The sequence below is a fragment of the Mauremys mutica genome, chromosome 12 (genome assembly GCF_020497125.1).
Source record: "Mauremys mutica isolate MM-2020 ecotype Southern chromosome 12, ASM2049712v1, whole genome shotgun sequence".
NCBI lineage: Eukaryota > Metazoa > Chordata > Testudines > Geoemydidae > Mauremys > Mauremys mutica.
Genome location: NC_059083.1, coordinates 80,009,684 through 80,029,706, shown reverse-complemented (window position 1 = coordinate 80,029,706; position 20,023 = coordinate 80,009,684). Strand labels below are relative to the sequence as shown.

At 63.8% G+C, this 20,023-nt stretch overlaps 1 protein-coding gene across 6 annotated transcripts in view; it reads right to left on the bottom strand.

Annotated features, from left to right (window-relative positions):
* Nucleotides 1-20,023, bottom strand: part of KIF19 (kinesin family member 19) — a 28,955-nt gene that overhangs the window by 5,661 nt on the left and 3,271 nt on the right. For 2 of the 6 annotated variants that reach the window (XM_044983192.1, XR_006572901.1), the window contains exons 2-15: nucleotides 19,267-19,347; nucleotides 11,449-11,562; nucleotides 10,486-10,573; nucleotides 9,965-10,101; nucleotides 8,445-8,570; nucleotides 7,737-7,931; nucleotides 4,917-5,063; nucleotides 4,463-4,585; nucleotides 3,544-3,700; nucleotides 2,802-2,976; nucleotides 2,334-2,517; nucleotides 1,333-1,603; nucleotides 772-893; nucleotides 207-364 (exon numbers count right to left, since the gene is read on the bottom strand). In XM_044983192.1, coding sequence (XP_044839127.1) covers nucleotides 207-364; nucleotides 772-893; nucleotides 1,333-1,603; nucleotides 2,334-2,517; nucleotides 2,802-2,976; nucleotides 3,544-3,700; nucleotides 4,463-4,585; nucleotides 4,917-5,063; nucleotides 7,737-7,931; nucleotides 8,445-8,570; nucleotides 9,965-10,101; nucleotides 10,486-10,573; nucleotides 11,449-11,562; nucleotides 19,267-19,347 — 2,078 coding nt within the window. Of the gene's footprint in view, nucleotides 1-206; nucleotides 365-771; nucleotides 894-1,332; nucleotides 1,604-2,333; nucleotides 2,518-2,801; nucleotides 2,977-3,543; nucleotides 3,701-4,462; nucleotides 4,586-4,916; nucleotides 5,064-7,736; nucleotides 7,932-8,444; nucleotides 8,571-9,964; nucleotides 10,102-10,485; nucleotides 10,574-11,448; nucleotides 11,563-14,402; nucleotides 15,143-19,266; nucleotides 19,348-19,432; nucleotides 19,463-20,023 lie in introns of those variants that run through there. The other 4 variants (XM_044983194.1, XM_044983195.1, XM_044983193.1 and 1 more) reach the window with 4 other exon arrangements.

Here is a 20,023-nt window from a genome sequence, read left to right as displayed (position 1 = left end):
CTCTGAGCGTGGCCTCTTTAGGCCTAGCTGAGTCCGGCAGCCTCTTCTCGCCCACCTTTCTGCATCCAGCCGCTCGTCTCACTAACGCCTCCCCCAGGATCACGGGCCCGAGGCCGGGTCCCAAACACAGACACCCACGGGTGCTGGACTGTCCCCAGGCCAGACATGCGACACTCAGCCCCTCCTGCCCCCAGGCAAGGCCCTACCTCTCTGCGTCCAGCACGAGGGGCGGCAGGGCGTGCCTGCGGGAGTCGCGCTGCAGCAGCGGCTGGTGCTCCGAGCCCGGCGTCCTCACGCTCTCCTGGTCAGAGTCCAGGGCGCTCTCTGCAGCCGGGAGCTGGGGGAGCTTGGGCAGAGTCGTGTCCTGCAGGGGAATCAGCTGCTATTACGCCCATCCCAGCTGCCCTGCGGTTTAGGGGTCCCCTGGGGGGCGCTGCAGGACCCAGCCCGCCAGCTGCAGCTTCTCTGCCCCTCACTCACTTGTGGATTGGCCCTTTGGGGCTAGAGGGAACCCCTCCATATTGAGCCCCCCAACCCCCTCCCCTGGAAAATTACCTTGCTCTCTGATTGCCCCCTCCCAACACCCAGCTCCCCACTGTGTGTGCTGCACATCTGGGGGCCGGAAGCAGCACTCACTTTGCCCGGGTTGGAACTGGTCGTGTGAGGGCCCAGAGAGCACCCAGGGACCCGCTCTGTTTCCAAGGGGTGGAGCGATGTCCGGACCCCTGGGGTGTGAGCCGAGAGGGACGGACCAGTGCCCCCCACAGGTACCTTCAGGGCTTTGACGGCCACGCGGTCCAGGCTGGCGACCTGCTCCAGGCTGCCCTCCTCCAGCTCCCGCAGGTAGATCTCATACAGCTCCTCCAGGTGGTGCGGGACTGAGAGGTGATATTCTGCCAGGGAGAGGAGTAGACAGAAGGGGGGGGTCACAGACTTAGGGGCACGCCCCCCAGACCTACACAGGGGCCCCAGGCCTGCATTAATCCCGACACACAGGTCCCTGGGACAGAGGCGAGCCCCGGGGGGAAGGGGCTCGGGCCGGGCCAGGCCAGGAGGAGACGGGGGCACTCGAGATGACATGATCACGTCGCGACATGACATCGTCACAACATAGCCCCGTTGCATGGCAACGCAGCCTCGCCACGTCATGACACGGCAGCAGCCCATTGCGACGCGGGCTCATGCTGGCGTGACGGCTTGAGCACGTCACGACATCGTCGTGTTGCAATGTGACCCCACCGCACCGGCTGCAGCAGGTGCGCCAGAGCCCTGCAGAGCCCCCAACCCTCCCAGGGTCCCCCAGCCCGTGGTGTGGGGGGCGCGGTCCCGCACCGTGGATGATCTGCCTCTGCTGCTGGATGATGCGGTCGCAGAGGCTGCGGTGCTGCTCGAAGCGCCGCACCACGTAACTCTTGTGGCGGATGACGTTGTCCTTGAGCAGGGTGCTGGACTGCATCTCCGTGTTCTCCAGCTCCAGCTCGTGCACCTTGCAGAGCAGGCTCAGCACCTCACGCTGCTCCTCTGAGCTGATGCGCCGCGGCAGGACCTCCTCCAGCCGCCGCCCCCGCTGGCGGATCTCCTTGAACCGCTTCTCCAGCTCCGCCTGCGGGTGCAGAGCAGCCCAGGGCCCTGCGTCACGTGCCTGCCCTTCCCAAGGGGTCACAATGGAATGGACTGGACCCCTGGCCAGATGGAGCCCGGCTTTCCCAGCCCTGGGCGCCCCACACCCAGCTCTGCCGGTGCCCCTCGGTCCCACCCCACAGCCCCCTGGTACCCCAGCCCTGGGCTCCCCAGCACCTCTGCCGGTGCCCCTCAATCCTGACCCACCGCAGCCCCCTGCTAGCCTAGACCTGTGCTCCTCCCCACAGCTCTGCCAGTGCCCCATAATCCCAACCCACTTCTCCTGTTATCCCAGTCCTGGGTGCCCCCCCCAACTCTGCCAGTGCCCCTCACTCCCGACCCACTGCCCTCTGCTAGACCAGCCCTGGGCTCCCCACACCCATCTCTGCTAGTGCCCCTCAATCCTGACCCTCTGCAGCCCTCACAGCTCTGCCAGTGCCCCTCAATCCCAACCCACTGCCCCCTACTTTCCCAGCCTTGGGCTCCCCCATGCTACAGCTTTGCCGGTGCCCCTCAATCCCAACCTGCAGCCCCTGGCTAGCCCAGCCCAGCCCAATTCTGAACAGAATCTGGCAGTCACAACAGCTGACAGGTGTAACAGGTGGGGCAGGACTGGGCTGAGACCCACCAAACTAATTTCCCCCCCATCAGGCCCCAAAGCCCAGTCCCACAGCACCTTCCCCCGAGCTCTCCCCCACCCGCACCCCAGGGACCTTTTGCTTGCGCAGCTTCTTCTGCTCCCCCACGAGGGCGGCGATGTTCTCCCTGGCCGAGATCACGTCCTGCGGCTCCGGCGCGTCCGGCTGCTCGTCCCCGGTATCCAAATTCTTCCTGCTCTCGTCCTTCCTCAGCTCCTCCCTGCACTTCTGGGCGTGGCGCCTCTTCTCCTGGTCCCAGCTGGAGTCGCCGGGGAGAGCGCGAGCGTCAGCCCCTGGGCCCCGGGCTATGCCCAGCGGCTGACGCGTGGCACTCCTCACCCACTGATACAGGACAGTAAACCTGGCTGGGCATTACCTGGCTATACTGACCAGCCCCCGCCGGCAGCTGAACCAGGGCAATCTCCCCAATACACCCAGCCTGCCAGGCCCCCAGGCCAGTTATATTATACATGGAGTGGGGAGGTTTCCTGGAGCCCCAGTGACACCCCGGCTCTCTGGGGCGCTGGGCAGGACCGTGCTTACTCTGCAATGGTCAGCAGGTGCCGGGTGCTCTCGATCTGGATCTCCATGTAGCTGTTCTCCAGCTCCATCAGCTGGCGCTGCACGTCCATCTGCTCCTGGAAGGCGCCGATCAGCTGTTCCCGCAGCTGGTCCATCTCCTGCCGGTCGCAGAGGGAGCTATGGAGCTGCACCTCGGCTGTAACACACGAGGGGGGGGGGTTGGTCACTGCGGGGGCGCCTCCTGCCAGATATGGCATGTACAGAGCAGCCGCTGCAGGGCCGACTCCACGTTTTCTGACGCTCCAAGCGGCAAAAAAAAAAAGCCGCGTCAGTGCGATCGCACTGCTCCACTCTTCGGTGGCAGGTCCTTCGCTCCGAGAGGGACTGAGGGACCCGCCACCGAATTGCCGCTGAAGACCCGGACGTGCCGCCCCAATAGCGGCCGGAGGGCTGCTCCTTGCTCTTGGCCACCCCAAACACCTGAGCCGCCGTCCCCAAGACACCGCACGCATGGGGGCATGCAGGGATCCCTCCTGGGTCATCAGAACCCCCCTCTGCCGGCCCGGGAGGGGCGCGGCCGCCCAGGTGCCCTCAGCCGGGGAGAGGGCGTGGCTGGGAGCCCAGCACCTGGCTCTGGCGGCAGCAGGGAGTGGTGCCAGCTCGGTGTGGCGCGGAGAGTTCAGTGCGATGGGGCAGGCACAGCCCGTGCCCCATGAGCGGTGGTAGGCCTGGCAGCGGGGAGGGCCGGCCCCACGGGCCTTACCTTGGATGTGGCGGATGTCGCCCCGCTCACCCTGGGCCGGGCGCGGCCCCTGCGCGTCGATCTTGCACTTGAGGCGCTGGATCTCGCTGCGCAGGTCCGAGATGATGCTGGTGTACTGGGCAATGTGGTACGAGACGTTGAGCAGGTTCCGCTTCACCTACGGAGACGGGGGGCGAAGGGTCAGCGTGTCGGGGAGGTGACCCCCGCCAGCACCACACCCTGACTGCTCCTGGGGAAGAGGGACGAGGGGTCTCTCCTAGAAGGCAGGAGGACGGGGTGCTGTGTGCCCAGGCGAGGGGGAGGATCAGGATGCCGGGTGTGGGGGAGGATTGGGGCACAGAGTGCCCAGACTGCGGTGCTGGGTGCGGGAAGGGAGGGCAAGGCACCAGGTGCCCTGGGACGGGACACTGAGTGAAAGGACAGAGCGCGGGGTGCCAGGTGAGGGGATGGAGGGCGGGGCGCCGGATGAGGGGAAGGGAGGGCGGGGTGCCAGAAGGGAGGGTGGGGCGCCGGGTGGGGGAAGGGCAGGCGGGGCGCCGGGTGGGAGGGTGGGGCGCTGGTTGGGGGAAGGGCAGACGGGGCGCCGGGTGGGGGCGCCGGTTGGGAGGGCGGGGCGCCGGGTGGGGGAAGGGCAGGCGGGGCGCGGGGCGGGGGAAGGGCAGGCGGGGTGCCGGTTGGGAGGGTGGGGCGCCGGGTGGGGGAAGGGAGGCGGGGCGCCGGGTGGGGGAAGGGCAGGCGGGGCGCCGGGCGGGGGAAGGGCAGGCGGGGCGCCAGAAGGGAGGGTGGGGCGCCGGGTGGGGGAAGGGCAGGCGGGGCGCCGGGTGGGAGGGTGGGGCGCTGGTTGGGGGAAGGGCAGACGGGGCGCCGGGCGGGGGAAGGGCAGGCGGGGCACCGGGCGGGGGCCAGGTCCCCGCCGTACCGTGGTTTTGATGCTCTTGGCGCGGTCGGCGTAGGTGAGGGTGCTGCGGGACTCCTCGAAGGCGCTGCTGGCCGGGCTGATGTGCGCGATCATGACCGTGCGGCTGTTGCCCCCGAGGGAGTCCTGGCGACAGAGGATCGTGGGACTGGGTGTTGGCCAGGGCCGGAGGCTGCAGCCCTGTCCCCAGCCCCTGAACCGGAGCGAGCTGGGCGCAGGCCCGTCCGCCCACCCCCAGCCTGCTGCTCCGGCCCCGCGCTGTGCTGGCCCCTTGGCCGCGCATCGGTGGTCCCGGCCTCCCAGTGCGCACTGCACCCCGGCCGACGTGGGCCAGGCTGAGCCGTGTGACTCCCGCTGGGATGCTCCAGCGCCGGGTCCCCTCCCCCAGCCTGCACCCAGCTGCCTGCTCCAAGGGCTGCCCTGGCCCAGGGTCCGGCGGGCGCCGGTCCCGCTGTACCTTCAGGAGGCGGGTGAGCTTGCTGTCGCGGTAGTTGACGTACTTGGGGGCCCCCTTGTCGCTCAGGGCGTTGATGCAGTTCCCCAGCGCCAGCAGCGAGCGGTTGATGTGGGCTCCCTCCTTCATCCTCTGCCCGCGGTTCTGGGTCTGTGGGGGCAGGGCGGGGGCATGAGGCAGGGATTCGGGCCCGGCGGCAGGAGCACGCGGGGTTTTGTACGTGGCCACTCCCGAGCCCGGATCACACCCTGGCTCGCAGGCACCTAGCAGCACACGGAAGAGCCGGCTTGGACAGGACAACGCCCGGCAGAGCGACAGGGGCTGCGCAGGGCGTGGGGTCTGTACCTACCGTGCTGCTGTCATGGAGTGCGGGGCAGTCAGGGCCCTGCACCCCCGGCTTCCTGCGATTCACCGGGACTCTCAGCCAGCCAGGAAAGCAGAAGGTTTATTTAGACGACAGGAACATGGTCCAAAACAGGCTTTGCCAGCACAGACAACAGATTCCTCCCCAGTTAGGTCCATCTTGGGGTCCCACTCCCAGGAGCATCACAGCCCCCTCGGGGGGGGCGGGGTCAGAGCCCTGTCTGTGCTTCCCTCCATTCCCAAGCCAGCTCCTGAAAACCCCCTCACTCCCCAGCCTTTGTTCAGCTTCCCGGGCAGAGGTGTCACCTGGCCTCTACCCCCTTCCTGGGTTCTCACCTTACCTGCTCAGGTATCTTCTCTCCAGCCAGTCTCCCATCCCCCAGTGCAGATCGTCCTCCCAGGCAGGGACGGCTCCAGGCCCCAGCATGCCAAGCGCGTGCTTGGGGCGGCATGCCGCGGGGGGGGGGGCGCTCTGCCGGTCGCCGGGAGGGCGGCAGGCGGCTCCGGTGGACCTCCTGCAGGCGCGCCTGTGGGAGGTCCACCGGAGCCACAGGACCGGTGACTGGCAGAGCGCCCCCTTCCCCCCCCCCCCCGGCATGCTGCCGTGCTTGGGGCGGCGAAATTGCTAGAGCCGCCCCTGCTCCCAGGCCAACACCCCCCACTCAGCATTCACAGCCCCCAGTAAGCACAGCCCCAGTTCGTCACAGCTGCCCACATAAGAGCTCCCACCGGGGCCCCCACCAGCACCCCCTGCAGGGCATGGCACAGCATGGCGTGGTGAAGGGCCCCACTCCTCCACTGGCAAAGCGCTCGGGACTAGGGGCGTTTGGCTGTTTGGAAACATCCCCCCGCCCCTCCCTGCTTAAATGGTCTTTTTCTTTTTAAAGGAGAGAAAATAAAAGGCAATGGCCCAGCTCTGAGCAAGAACAAGCCAGTGCAAACAAGCGACCCTACAATAACAAACCAGTGCCCATGAACGACCCTACAATAACAGACTAATACACACAAGCAACCCTACAATAACAAATCAGTGTGCACAGCCCAGTGCCCACAAACGACCCTACAACAACACACCAATACACACAAGCACCTCTAGCAGACCCCAGTGTGCTGTGCGAGCCCACCGCTTGCAGGCAGCACGTCCGTAACAGAACCTCTCCTAACCTGATGCTTGCACTGCCCCTGCAGGTGCCAGCTGATCACAAGCCGCAGGCCACGTTACAACATGAACCAGCCAGGAGTCCAGGCATCTGACCTGGCCCCCTACGAGAAATCGCCAGAGGCCCCCCTGAAATACATGCTGTGCCCAGTCAATGGAGTGTGGAAAAGGGCATTGGTCTAGAGGCCTAATCCCAAGCCTGGGGCACTAGGGGTCGCTGTGAGCCTGACTAAACCCGGGCAGCAGCAGCTGGCCAAGTCCATTGTTCTGCCTGGCACCAGGACTGCGTGGACAGAGCGGATCCGGGAAGGAGGACTCCAGTCCCCCATGCAGCCCCGGGGAGCACAGCCTGCAGATGAACCTGGCACGCAATCGTGTGGGACGGTGACCCATGGGGGCCCTACTCCCCAGGACTGATCCAGCCCCAAAACTGGTGAATCCAAGCCTGGGTGCCCCGGCGCTCATCACATGAACAGTCTGACCCACGGCCCACTGGAAGTGCCAATCGTCGCGGTATCTAGGGGCCAAAGGTATCATTGCTGGCACACCAAGGGGGAGGCAGCGCTTGTGTTATCATGCCCATCAGCCTGACCTACTCCTGGTCCATCACTCAGCTGTGCCAGTGCCCCTCAGTTCCGACCCACTGCCCCCTGCTAGTCCGTGGCCAGAGACTGGCAGCTGTGTACCAGCAGCAAAGCACAGCACACGGGGCACGTCCGACCTAGACCAACGGTGGATGCATTTGGCAGGCCCAGTTTCCCGGGCAGTGAGGTGGGTCCTCATGTTCCCTCTCTCTCCATTCAGGACATGGAGGGGCCAGCCCCACCCCACAGACTTGGGGGGTTCTGGCAATTGGGGGGGAGCCATCCCTTGAGTGGAATCCTGAAGCCTCCCTTCAGTGACTGATCGTGTCAGAGCCCGTCTCCTGGCCTCAGTGACCCGCTCGCTGAGATCTGCAAAGCCCCAGCTCACAGACACAGCCAGGGCACGTGGCTCAACCGCGGCCGCACAGCCAGGCTGCAGCGGCACTGGGATTAGAACCCACCAACCCGGCTCCCGGCCCCAGACCACGTTCCCTCAATGCATCACGCAACTGCCACGTCCCCAGCACAAAACGTGCTGCAGCATCCGGGCTGAGCCCCTCCACCCCACCCGAGAGCCTGCCCCTGGCACCTCCCCACATCTCCGTACGCCCACCCTCCTTGTTGCCCCTCGAACCCACGGTGCGAGGAACTGTGCTCCCCCTGCACCGACCGGCTGCTGGCACCGCTGGGCTCCCGCCCGGAACCCCCTCCCCGTACCTGAGACGCCCTCTCGGAGCCGGCCAGGTCGATCATGAAGAGCCGCCCCACCCGCACCTCCTGCATGATGTTCCTGACGCGGCTCTTCTGGCGGACGGTGACCTGCAGCACGGCGTGGGACCGCGACGACGTCTGGTTGGCGGCCGTGGGCTCCTGCATCCGCTGCTTGTTCCCCTTCAGCAGCAGCTGCATGACCTGCGGGGAGGCAAGGGGGCGAGAGGGAGACGGTGGGCAGGGTGAGAGAGGGGCAGAGCGGGATACGGCCGGTCACTCTGCCACCCAGTCCCTCCAGCACCCCGCGGCAGCCTCGCATCGTCGCTGGGCACCCCAGCCGCACATACAGCCTGTGTCCCTGGACGTTCGTTCCCCTCCGTCCCCCAGCCCAGCGCGCCAGGTCAGTACACGCCCCGCCAGTGCCCAAGCAGGGACCCTGGGTCCTGCCTTCGCAGGGTGTCACTTCAGCACCGCACCAGCAAGGGGAGGGCTGTGGGGCCGCGCCGGGACAGCGCGCTGACAGGACTCGGAGGAGGGGACAATAGCCGAACCACGGCTACTCCAGACCGAGCTCCGCTGGCCCGGCACCCAGGCACGGGGCGAGTCTCAAGGCTCCTACGCTCGGGGCCAGGAAAGGCTGTGCTGGGGAGGGGGTGTGGAGACAGGGGAGCTGCAGGATTGAAAGTCGTACTGGGGTCTGTGCCCCACACTCACCTCCTTGGCATTGATGGTGGAGACTTCTGTGATCCCCGCCACCTGGATCACTCCCTTGGCATCCTCCCGTAGCTCCAGGAAGCCCAGCGACGGGTTGAGCAGGTCCCGGATCATCTCGTTGTAGATCTAGTCGTGGTGGGAAGGCGCAAGCGGGTGGGGGTCGGCACGGGGGAGGGAGAACGGCAGCCAAACAACCCCCCCCTCTATGCCTTTGGCCATGGCAGGGGTGAGCCGTCCTGCGCCAGCTGCAGGGGCACCACCTTGGGGCCTCCCCATGCCAGCCTCCCCACCCCACCCATCCGGGCTGGCCACCCCCTGCAGCAGATCACCAGGGAGCCCAATGCACCCTCCACAGCCAGCCTGCCTTCGCTCCCCTTCAGCCCTGGCTGCCTGGTTCTTGGGATCACGCCCTGCCACGCTGGTGTCCACAGTGGGGCCAGCATGGGACGTGCCAAGGAGGGGCCTCACCTTCCCCCAAGCCAAGGGCATCCCCTCCTTCGGGGGGCCAGGCAGAGCGCCAGGCGGCAGCAGGGAAATGTAGCTAATATGCAGGGAAGGGCCAATCCCCCTCCACTGGGCGTTGACCCGTGGGGCTCCTGCCCTGACGCTGGGCAGAGTCTCGCCAGGACTCTGCTAGCAGCTGCCAGCGCTGCGTGTGAGCGCCCATGCCCGCCAGCGTCTGCACCAGGCACGCTGGGCACCGCTGGCTGATGGCTTAGAGGCTCCAGGGCCCCGGGCCTGGGTCTGGCTCCCAACCCCCCCCCACTACTAGGGATGAATAGCTCAGAGAAGGAACATGAGCATCCTCTGCTCCTTGGCAGCTGTGAGCTCCCTCAGGCCCAGCGTCTGCTCCCCACCCTGCCCCGGAGCAGCCCTGGCATGAGGCTGCCCTCAGCCCTGCCCCTCTGGACCAGGTCGGCGGCAGGACTGGGCCGGGTCCCGGCTGCACGAGGGAGCTGGGCGCGCCCCCGGTTCCTGCCCAGGCCCCGCTTCCAGATATTTATCCTCTCGGCCACCCCAGCCCCGTTGCCTGGCTCCCAGGGAGTCTTTGTGGGTGGTTCCTCCCCGGCAGCCTGGCTGCGTGTGTCAATATTGTACTAGCCCGTGCAGGCAGCGAGCTGGCGGCGGAGTCCCCGCGCGTTACCACGGCGATTATCTGCCCGCTGGGCACAGAGCGGGTGCTCGCTGGACCACAAAGCCGGGCGACTGAGATGGGCAGGGAGGGCGGGGTGACCCCGGGGGCCGCCTGTCTGTACGCACGCGTGCACACACACTATGCAGACACTGTGTGTGAGCACCACACACATACAACCCGCCTGTCCACACACACACTACACAATACAGCCTATATGAGCAACACACACACACACACACACACACTATAGACACAACCTGTATGAGCACCACACACACACACACACACACTACAGACACAACCTGTATGAGCACCACACGCACACCCCCCCCCTGTATGAGCACCAAACACACAACCTGCCTGTCCTTACACGCTCGGGCCTTACCTCGAGGTAGGACATGGACACCTCGTACTCCATGTCGTCGCTGGTCTCCTCAATGGCTCTGAACAGGTCGTGGAGGGTGCGTGCGTAGATGCCGGGCTCGTGGTCTGTGCCCAGCATGGTGTACGTCTTCCCACAGCCTGGGGGGTGGCAGGAAGGCAGTCTGGGCTCTCTGCGGGGCAGGGGATCCCATGGGTCTGTGCTGGGCGGGGAGGGGACGGGGCATCCCCCATGGGTCTGTGCTGGGCGGGGAGGGGACCCAGCCACCCATCGCTCGCAGGCATCCCCTGTGGACACCTGCTTCATGCTTCCCCTTCCCCTTTGTGGCTCTGAGCCAACTCCTTAGCAGTGCCAGGGCTGGGGCCCGCAGGCCCCGGGTCCCTCCCACACCCTGCCCTCCCGCCATCCCGGTGGCGAGGCTGAAACGCCGCCATCCTGGCCAGAGGAGCGGGTGGCGACTGGCCCGTTTGGCTCCCTGCCTCGGCCCCTGTGGGCGAGCGTTCCCAGCACCGCGCGGCCCTCACCGGTGGGGCCGTAGGCGAAGACGGTGGCGTTGTACCCGGAGATGACGCCTTCGATCAGGCCCTTGGTGGTGGCGCGATAGACCATCTCCTGCAGCCAGAGAGCGGGGAGGGTGACAAGCCCCGGGCGGGGAGGCGGCACAGACAGATAGGTCAGGATTCGCCCCCCTGCCCCCCTCGTGTCCTGTCACCTCCCCCCTCCACGACACCAAGGCAATTACCTTGGACCAACCCCTCCCTAACTGAAAATGTGGGTGCGCGTGTACCATCCAGCCTCCCGCTGGGTCCCAGGCCCCACCACAGCTATCCTGCCGCTTTTACTGACCCTGCTCTACTCACCCACCCGCATGCAGCCACCCCCGGCGTGCTGGGACAGACCCGCACGCACCCAGCACGCAGAGACAGAGCTCAGACCCTCCTGTGCCCCATGCCTTGGCTCCTGCCACCCAAGGTGCAGGAGAATCACCACTAACAGGGAGCAGTATAGAGCTGCTGACACACAGCTGGGCAGCTCTGATTCCGTCTACTAGATGAGTTCCAATCCCCTTCCCCGCTGCCCGGGGCTAACAAGGGGCTCAGAAACCTGCTGAAGGGTGGGTCTCTGGGCATTGGAGGAGAGGGGATGCACGGTACGCCCCCACGCTCTCCCTGCCCCCCTTGTCTTGGCTGTCAGAAGGGAGTAGGGGGCATTTGATGGGGGCAGCCTCTCCAGTGTCAGCGTAGTGTGGAAATTAGCATGAAATGGAGCTGCTGAAAGCAGACCCAGGGCCTGGCCTGGCCCAGCTCCGCTGCCATGGCCGCTGTGTCGCGCAGATGGGGAGGGGGCAGGGCGGGGGCAGAGGATGCTGGGATAGCAAGGCCCCCTGCCCCCCACCGAGGGCCCCCCCCAATACTGCAGACTCGGGGCTGGGTGGCCCATGCGAAGGGTTTGGAGCCCAGCAGGATTCCCAGGGCCCAGCTCCTCACCTGAGTTGCCGTGAAGTCAAAGGCCATGTCAAAGACGTAGGATTTCTCGCGGGAGCGGTTGGCTCGCAGGATGTCCTCAGGATCCTCCATGGGGTCCATGAGCACCACCACCTGCTGGGACACCGGGTGCCAGGGGTCAGCAGGGCATGGCCACGTGCCAGCCTCCTTTCCTGGGCATCCCTGGGATCAGGCCTGCCTGCCCCACATGCTGCGACCCCCACTCTCCTTGGGAAGCCGTGTGTCCCAGTGCAGCAGTCGGGGGGACGAGGGATGGCGAGGCTGGCACTGGGCTGTGGAATGCGCTGGGCTGTCATGCACCTTCTACAACAGGATGGCAGCGAAATTACCCTCCGTTGGGTCTCTGAGCACAGCCCCCCGGCCTGCCCCACTGACCAGGCTGGGCAGAGACCATCTCCCAGGGGGGCCGGCTGGAGCAGGGGGCCATTCCACTCTCCGGCAGGTAAGCAGCTCCCTGTGACTCCGGGATTGCACCTCCTGGAAAGTCCCTGACCCAAGAGGCTCCCCAACAGGCTGAGACACCCCGAGGCCGCATGCCAGGGGACGGAGCCCCGAGGGCCAGCTGGGAGCGCAGACACTTGGTGCCAGCTGGCAGCTGCGTGGTCTGGGAAGTGGTGCTGCCCCAGTTTGGGGTCAGTCCAAAGGGTGTGTTTCCATATTGGCCATGTTTTAATGTTAAGTTTGGTTTATATATATAAAACCTCTGGTTCCAGCCCTGGCAAAGCAGGACGTGTTGCTTTGGTCAAAGCTTCTCCCCCCACATTTTCCAAAATGAATTTTTTGTCAAAACAGACACGAGTTTGAAAAAAAAAAACCTGGTTTAGTCAAAAAGGTGTTTTCCGAGGGGGATCTGTTCTGCTGAACATTCCCCAGCCAGCTTCACTGCTGACATCAGGGGAGAGCCATGTGACAGCCGGCTCCATCACACCCTCTGCGCTGGCTAGGTTCCCGGCTTCGTCATGCCCCCCGCCCTGGCATGGCTCCATCACCCCCTGCCCTGGTTCAGCTCCCGGCTCCATCATGCCTCCTGCCCTGGCACGGCTCCCGGCTCCATCATGCCTCCTGCCCTGGCATGGCTCCATCACACCCCCCACCCCGGCCTGGCTCACAGCTCCATCACCCCCCCATCTTAGCACAACTCCCAGCTCCATGGTGCCCCCTGCCCTGGTACAGCTCCTGGCTCCGTCTTGCCCTCACCCTGGCATGGCTCCTGCCCTTCTCTCTCTCAGTCTCTGTTTGCTGCTACCCTCCCCTGGGGGCTCAGGGTTTGCAGCCTTTTAATAACTGACCTGATTCAGAGATGTGAGACGGGCTGGCCCCTGGGGGCTCAGCTGGCAATTAGCAGCACTAAACTAGAGCTCAGCTGCACTCCGGGGAGATCTCTGCAGGCTGGTACGGGGCACAGATTGTCTAGCAGGGACCGACCTCTGCTTTGGCCTCTCCCCCAGCAGGGACAAATGGAGCAGGTAGATCCAGAAGCAGATGGTCTCCGCGCTCCCCAGGGAACACTAGCCAGTGACCTCCCAGCTCCCGAATGGCCCTTTTGAAAGCTGGGGGTCAGCCGGGAACTGGGCCCGCAGGCTAATGTCACTGCTGCTCTCCCAGGGGAGCTAGGAGATTAGGTTTGCCGGAGTGGCCTTTATTTAAAGACTAGCTGGGTCTCAGGTGTCCGCTGGGGAGACACCGCTACAGCTGGGTGGTGGAACCGAGTCAGGGCCCCGGAGCAGCAGCTCCGCTTTCCAGATGGCAGCATGCAGAGGAGAACAAGGGCGGGGACTGCGGGTCCCCAGCAGAGCTGGGCTGGAGAGGGGCGACAGTAAGGGGCAGAGCTGGGCTCCCTGGTCCAGCACGAGCCACACACAATCCAGAGAGACCTGGGCAGCTGCTCCCCGAGGCGAATGCCAGGGGCTGCGGGCTCTGTGCATTACCCAGCCCCAGGCCCCCACCAGGGAAACACTGATCCTCCTTTGTCCTCCTGTGAGCACTGCTGCCGCTGGCTCCTGCTCCCGGGCACGGCCCAGGGCTGCTGCGGAGAGGACAGGCCCATACTTGCTGCTGGGACATCCCTCCCCATTCACAAGGCACCTGGCTGTTTGCTGAGGCCCCGCGGGAGGAGATAAGCCGTTCTTCAGCCAGGCTGGGAAGGCGGAAGCTGGCTCTGGAGGGGGTGGCTTAGGGGGCCCGGCTGTGCCTGGGTCTGTTGTGGGGAGCCCAGCGAGGCAGATTGCCCAGAGCACTGAAATGCAGGGGGATGGGGGGATCCAGGGATCCCCTGGAGTAGGATCCCCGATGGCTCTAGGTCCAGGAATCCACTCCACTTGCACGCACCACCCCAGTGGCAGCTGGGAAAAGCTGGAGGCCAAGGGCCAGGCGAACCCAGTGGCTATCGCCCCAGGTCCAGCTCCCGGGGCGGTTCCACTGGAAATGCAGCCGCACCTCCGAGCGCTGCTGTGTTCAGCCCAAACAGCCCCCTGGCTCCATGTGCTGCCGCCTGGCATCAGGTTCCTCTTTGAACGGGTGGGAACGAGGCTCAGGTTGGGTTTCAGAGCAAGGAGAGAACAAAACCGTCTCAGAGCCTCTTGGCCGGGGCTCAGTGTAATCTGATCAGCAGCCACCAACCTGGACAGGCAGGCACATGGCCAACGGACCACCAGCCTGGCATCCCACCCCGTGGCCATCCCAGGCAGAGGGCAGATCTCCCCAGCATTGGGGCAGGATGTTTCAGAGGAAGCCATAAGCCCCCACAACACACCCCCAGCTCTGCAGTGCTGCACAGGGGATGGGGACAGCCCTGGAACCCCAGCTGCTGATCTGATGGTGCCCTCAAGCTGTCACTAGCATCCTCACCAGCATCCTGGCATATGCCAGGGCTAGTCACAGAAATGCACAACCTCCAGCTCTTCTCTGGCGCTTGCCAGCAGTTGATCTCAACGCACCTTACAAAGGAGGCCGATATTTCAGGCCATTTTACGGATGGAATCTGAGGCACAAAGAGATGCAGTGTCGTGCCCAGGTCACCCAGCAGGCAGGTGGTCAAAATAGGATTAGAACCCAGTTTGGTGCTCTAGCCACTAGAGCCTCCCTCGGCTTCCAGGATATCCTGCTGCAGCAAGTTCCAGAGGTTAACAACCTTCTGCACATACAGTAAGCGCACACATACAGCACATTCAGCGAGTCCCAGGCACTAACAAGCCCCGGATCATTCTTACAAAGGCCTTGCTGTAGCCGTGCTAAGACTGTTGCCAAGGCAACCAAGAGATGGCAGCAGAAGATACTGGGGTCTTGCGAGTACGTTCCCCTCTCAGGTGTGGGGGATGGACCGTCAAGCTCACAAGCTGCGGGGAGACAGTGCATGTGCCTGGGGTGGGGGGGCGGGTGACCAGTACAAGCCAGGATAAAATGCTTCAGGCCAGATTCCCAGCTGGTATCAGCCGGGGTCTCCAGCAGGCCGACGGAGCTGCCCCACTGAGGCTCCGTCCCCTCCAGACTGACTCCTGTGGGGACAGCGGTGGGAAATGCAGGAGGCTGAGGGACAGGACAGAGCGTGCGGTGAGGACGTTCGCTCTGTGTTGGCTGCCAGGCCTGGGTGAGCCAGTACTGCCGGAACAGTGGCACAGGAAGGACGGGCTGCAGGGGGAGGCTGCTCTCCCGTTGTGCCTCCTGAATCGGGGCATTGTTCCCGGGGCCAGAGCCGGCCCTTAACGAGCGCTTTGTGCGGGGTGCCAAGAGAATCCAACTGTCCTCCCCTGCGCCGATCCAGGCCTTTGATCGCAGCCCTCTGTGGGCCAGCAACACACAAAAGCGGCTCTGTGCCGCGCAGGCCGAGGGTGGGGCAGCCGCCCTGGCAGTGCCAGCAAGGTGCCCTCCACCGGGGGGACAAGCAGGGAGCGCTGCCCCACGGGGGCTCCCCGCACCCTCTGGCAGCAACACGGCAGGGGGCACTCTCGCCGCCCCCACCAGGGAGTCGGGGTGGGGAGCTGTTCACCCTGGCCGGGGGTGCTCTCCCCGACTCTCCCCCTTGGCCATGCCACACCAGGGAGGGAAGAGCTGGATCCACCAGACCTCCTGGCCCATAGCTGCTCCCTCCCCACCAGTGCTCGGCCCCTCCACGGACACTTCCTCCAGCCCTTCCCCTCAATGAGGATTGGGGGGGGCACACAGCCAGCGCAGCACTGCCCCTCCCCCCGCCTTCTCCCCGTCTCCCATTTCAATGCAGATTTTGACCTTTCCCGGGCTGGCAGGCTGGTGTCTGTGTGTGTAACCTTACCCGGGGGGGGGGGGGGCAGGGTGGCGTCACTCCACCCCACCTGCCCTACTTCCAGCCTGGCCAGCATGGTCCTAGGTGAGAAACAGAGTGCCTCCGCCCCGGGCTGTGGGCATCCCCTCGCCCCAGAGCCACTTACTGGGGTGCCAGGTCACCAGACGGGGTTAACATCACTCCCCCCCACAGCCCCCGGCATTCCTTCTATCGCAAGTACTTCTAGGGCTTCTGTAGTGTCCCGCTCTGTAGGGTCTCCCATAAGGGCAGAGCTACACACACTGGTTTGTTATTGTAGGGTCTCCCATAAGGGCAGAGCTACACACACTGGTTTGTTATTGTAGGGTCTCCCAGGGCTGCGGGCACTGGTTTTTGTTAGATAAAATCCACGTTTGCATTACAATTACAAAGATCAGAAAGAAGTCCTGCTACCCGCCCACTGCCCTCCAGCACAGGGCAGCGACAGGGCCCCGCACGCTGGCTCCCCAACAGAATGGGCTCAAGCAGGAACTAGCAAGGGCCGAGCTGGGCAGGACAGATTCCTGACACCATGGAGACGGCAGAGGCAAGGTCAGACAGGCTACAATGAAGCCTCCATAGCCCCCGTGCCCAGGTGCTGGGATCAGGAGAGATCCTGTCCAGGCCCCCAGGCCCTGGCATCCCTGTCTCCCCCCTGCCCCTCCCAGATCCTGACGTGGCAGCTGGGTTTGTCTCCAGAAGTTCCATTGCTTGGAGCCAGAGTTGACACCCCCCCCCCCGGCCTGTGCATAGTCGTTGCCACGGCGACTAGGTGCTCCGATAAACCATGCCAGTGCATGTCTGAGATAGCATTGTCCCCTGGCCGGAGCGGGGCCCACACCGGCCCCTGTGCGCCCGGGGGAGGGTGCACATGCTAGCCAAGGCAACCCAGAGAAGCGGCTTGCATCTGACCTCCCAGCCCCTCCCCCCCCCACGGGAGTGGCCAACACCCCCCACCCTGATCCCCCACATGGTGCAGGCAGAGCCACGGGCATAGGATGGCGGCTTCCCTTGGCCTGGACTTTGTTCTTGCTTTTACCAGGGGAAGAAAATCAGCCAAAGAGGCCCAGAAGGGGAGGCTGTGGATTTGGCATCCCAGCGAAGCAGGGGCGGGCGGGCACTCCTTGGAGGTCAGTGGGGGGCACGTTTTCCTCCTCGCTAGTGAACTTGGTTGTGCTGGCACCTCGATCCCAGACCCGCTGCAGCCCCCTCCTATCCCAGGCCTGGGCTCTCCCTGCTTAGCTCTGCCAACACCCCGGGAAATGTCCCACTGCAGTCTTTTTGGAACAAAGCATTTCACGCTGAAAAGGCCTTTTCCTTCAGCAACGGGTTACCAAAGGGAATCCAAGGGTGCGCTTTCGAAACAAAGCCAAAAGCCAAACAAAACGCCGCTATTTTGACAAACCCAAACGTTTCAATTGCCCCCAGAGGAATTTCCCTTCAGATACTTTGGGGATTTCTGGGGTTTTGCTCCGATACAGAGCGAAGGCAGATGCCGAAATCCCCAAATCCTTTGTGAAACAGAACGTCCATTGTCCCCTCCTGGCTCTAACAGACAGCCCCTCCCTCCCCCGCAATCCGCCGGCACCTCGGAGGGCCCTGCGCTGTCCAGCTGCCCACCTGGTGAGCCCTGGGCCCAGCCGCCAAGCAGCAGCTCTGCTTCCAGCCCAGCCAGTTACCGTCTGCCTGGAGAGTCCCCTAATGCCGCGCTCAGCCCAGGTAAACACAGATGGCAGAGACAGCCCCGAGCTCACGGCCGCCTGCTCTTCTCGTAATTGCTCGAGGGGAGTAAAAATATCCTGCTAATAAACGCAGCTTAATTTCCTCCTGATGTGAGGCCGCACTGGGGCTGGCGAGTGGTAACCCGGCGCCAGTGCTTAGCAGCTGTTAACAGAGCTGGATCGATAACGGAACGGGGCGAGGGGAAGGCGAAGGCAGCCAGGGTCAGACAGCGCCAGGGGACATGGAAAGGTCGCTAGGCCCAGACCCTCAGCCAAGGGCCAGATCCAGGGTTTCTTACACTAAGGAGCTGCTTCAGTGCCATGAGCAACCCTCCATTAACAAACCAGCGTGGGCAGGCCTGGGGCTCACGCGCCACAGACCAGCAGGGGCAACCCTCCAACAACAAACCAGAGAATACCTGGTCCCCTAGAGCTACCCAGAGCTAGCTCCTAAGGTCACGCAAGGCTTGAGGAGGGGGAAAGGAAGACGCAGCGGTTAACCTTTGCTCATCTGGCTCCCCGCCACCCCCCTCACCCACTGAAGGCAGGGATTGATTCTGGGACTGGGTTCTGGTTTTCCCCCCTTTCAGCGTTTAATTTTGGCTATGCCAGCGCCCGGTAGCTTCTGGGGGTTGGCGGCTGATCTGAATTGTGACTGATCAGGGCGAGTGATGGGCCAGGACTGAAAGAATCCTCACTGAGCCCATCACGGGACATTTTCCTTTATCGTTTGCATCCTGCATTCCCACACGGTGTGAAACACGCCCCCCCCCGCCCCCAACAACCTTCGGGCGTGGCACAAACACACTGTGAGAGACCTGCCAGGCCCCGAAGAGCTCACACACTAACCAGACAACGGTGCGCCCAAGGAAAGATAACGGCCTCACTTTCACAGATGGGGAATCGGGCCCCCATCTCCAGAATCCCAGCCCAGTGCCTCATCCATGCTGCCATATCGGCGAGCTGCAGAGAGCACGGGCAGGAATTGAGACAGGCTGCAGCTGACAACCGGGTGCAGGAACTGTAGCGCTCCAAGGCAATTTGCCATGTCCAGGGGGAGGGTCCCCAGGGTGCATTTAAAAACTCTTCTCCTTGGGCAGTTCCAAAGGAGGGGGTTTTACTGGCTGCTTTGGATTTTAAAGGAAAGCCAGAGTGACCCCTAATTAAAGCCAGTGGCCCCTGCTGCTGGAGTGCTGGGCAGCCCAGCTGTATTCAGATGCCCAGCAGGAGCGCTCTTTGTGGGCACATGGGCCCAGCGGGTGCAATTCTACCTGGGCTTCCCTAGCACCTTGGGAAGCAGGTGATTCAATGCAAAACCAGCAACAAAGGAAAGCAAGTGTAATGGCATGAAAACACCTCGCTCTCTGCTTTTTAAAAGGCATCGAGAGAAAACGCTCCTGGAAGATTTTGCTTGTTGTATCCCCGTCTCCCATCACAACACTTAGCAAGAGGATTTCAAGAGAGACGCTGCCAAGTATCTTCCAGTCACACCTAATGCGGGAAAGGGCAGCGCGAGCTTCCTCCGGACGCTGCTCTGCCAATGCCCCTCATTCTTAGCTTGCAGGCCTCTCTTTGCTAGCCCAGCTCTGCCAATGCCCCTCAATCCTGACCTGCAGCCCCCCAGCCACACCGACTTTTAGGTTCATTTCTTTTTAGACTGGACACCGGGGTCTTTGACGAAATGCACCAAAATCACAGCCGCTTACTCTGACCTGAGGAGGGATTTGAACTTGGATCTGCGAGGGCGATGTCCCCGATGCCCCCTGCTCACCCAGCCACCCACCCTGAATGCTCCTGCCCTACCTGTTCATCCACTTTATGAGCTATGAGAGTAGCTCCTTCCTCCAGCTCCACCATGCTGATCGGCCGGATCCGAAGGGCCACCTGGAAGAGAGCGAAGAGAGGGTGAGACACGCGGGCGGCGAACGGAGCCAGTGGAGGGAAGGCAGAAGAGACGGGGAATCGGCACCTGCACGTGAGCCATGGTGCCGCCTGGCACGGAGAGTCTCCGAAAGTTCCTAGCACTTAGGAAGCCGGCTGAGGGCGAGCCGCCCACCTGGCGCAGCGACTTTGCTGCCGATGTCCATTCCCCACCCCACGCCTCACCTGAGGCATCGCCTCTCTAGCGAGGCAGCGCAGAGGCCCTGGCGCGCCCTCCCCGATGGCCACGCACGCAGCAATTACAGCTTTTTCCTGGAAGAAAGAAAACACCGCTGGGAGCAGATCAGCGGCTCCGGCTGCACACACCAGCCCTGTCGCCGAGTTTAAAGGGACAGCTTCAGCCAGTCTGTCCACAGAGGGGCTTTCCCCTCCCTCTAGCCCTGAGCTCTTCACTGCCTGGCCAGCCACTGGAAGGTCTGGGCTGCAAAAAGCTTATCAAATCCATCAGTTAGCGAAGCTCTCCGCTAGCTGTTTGATCCATCAGCCCGAGGTGTATTCAGCACGCTTGGGTTTTGCAGAAAGGTTTGGTCTGTGAGAGCTCAGGTGCTGACGGCTAGTGATTCCTGGTGCAGCCGTGGAAACCAGACAGGGCAGCCGTGTCCCGACCAGCTCCCCAGAC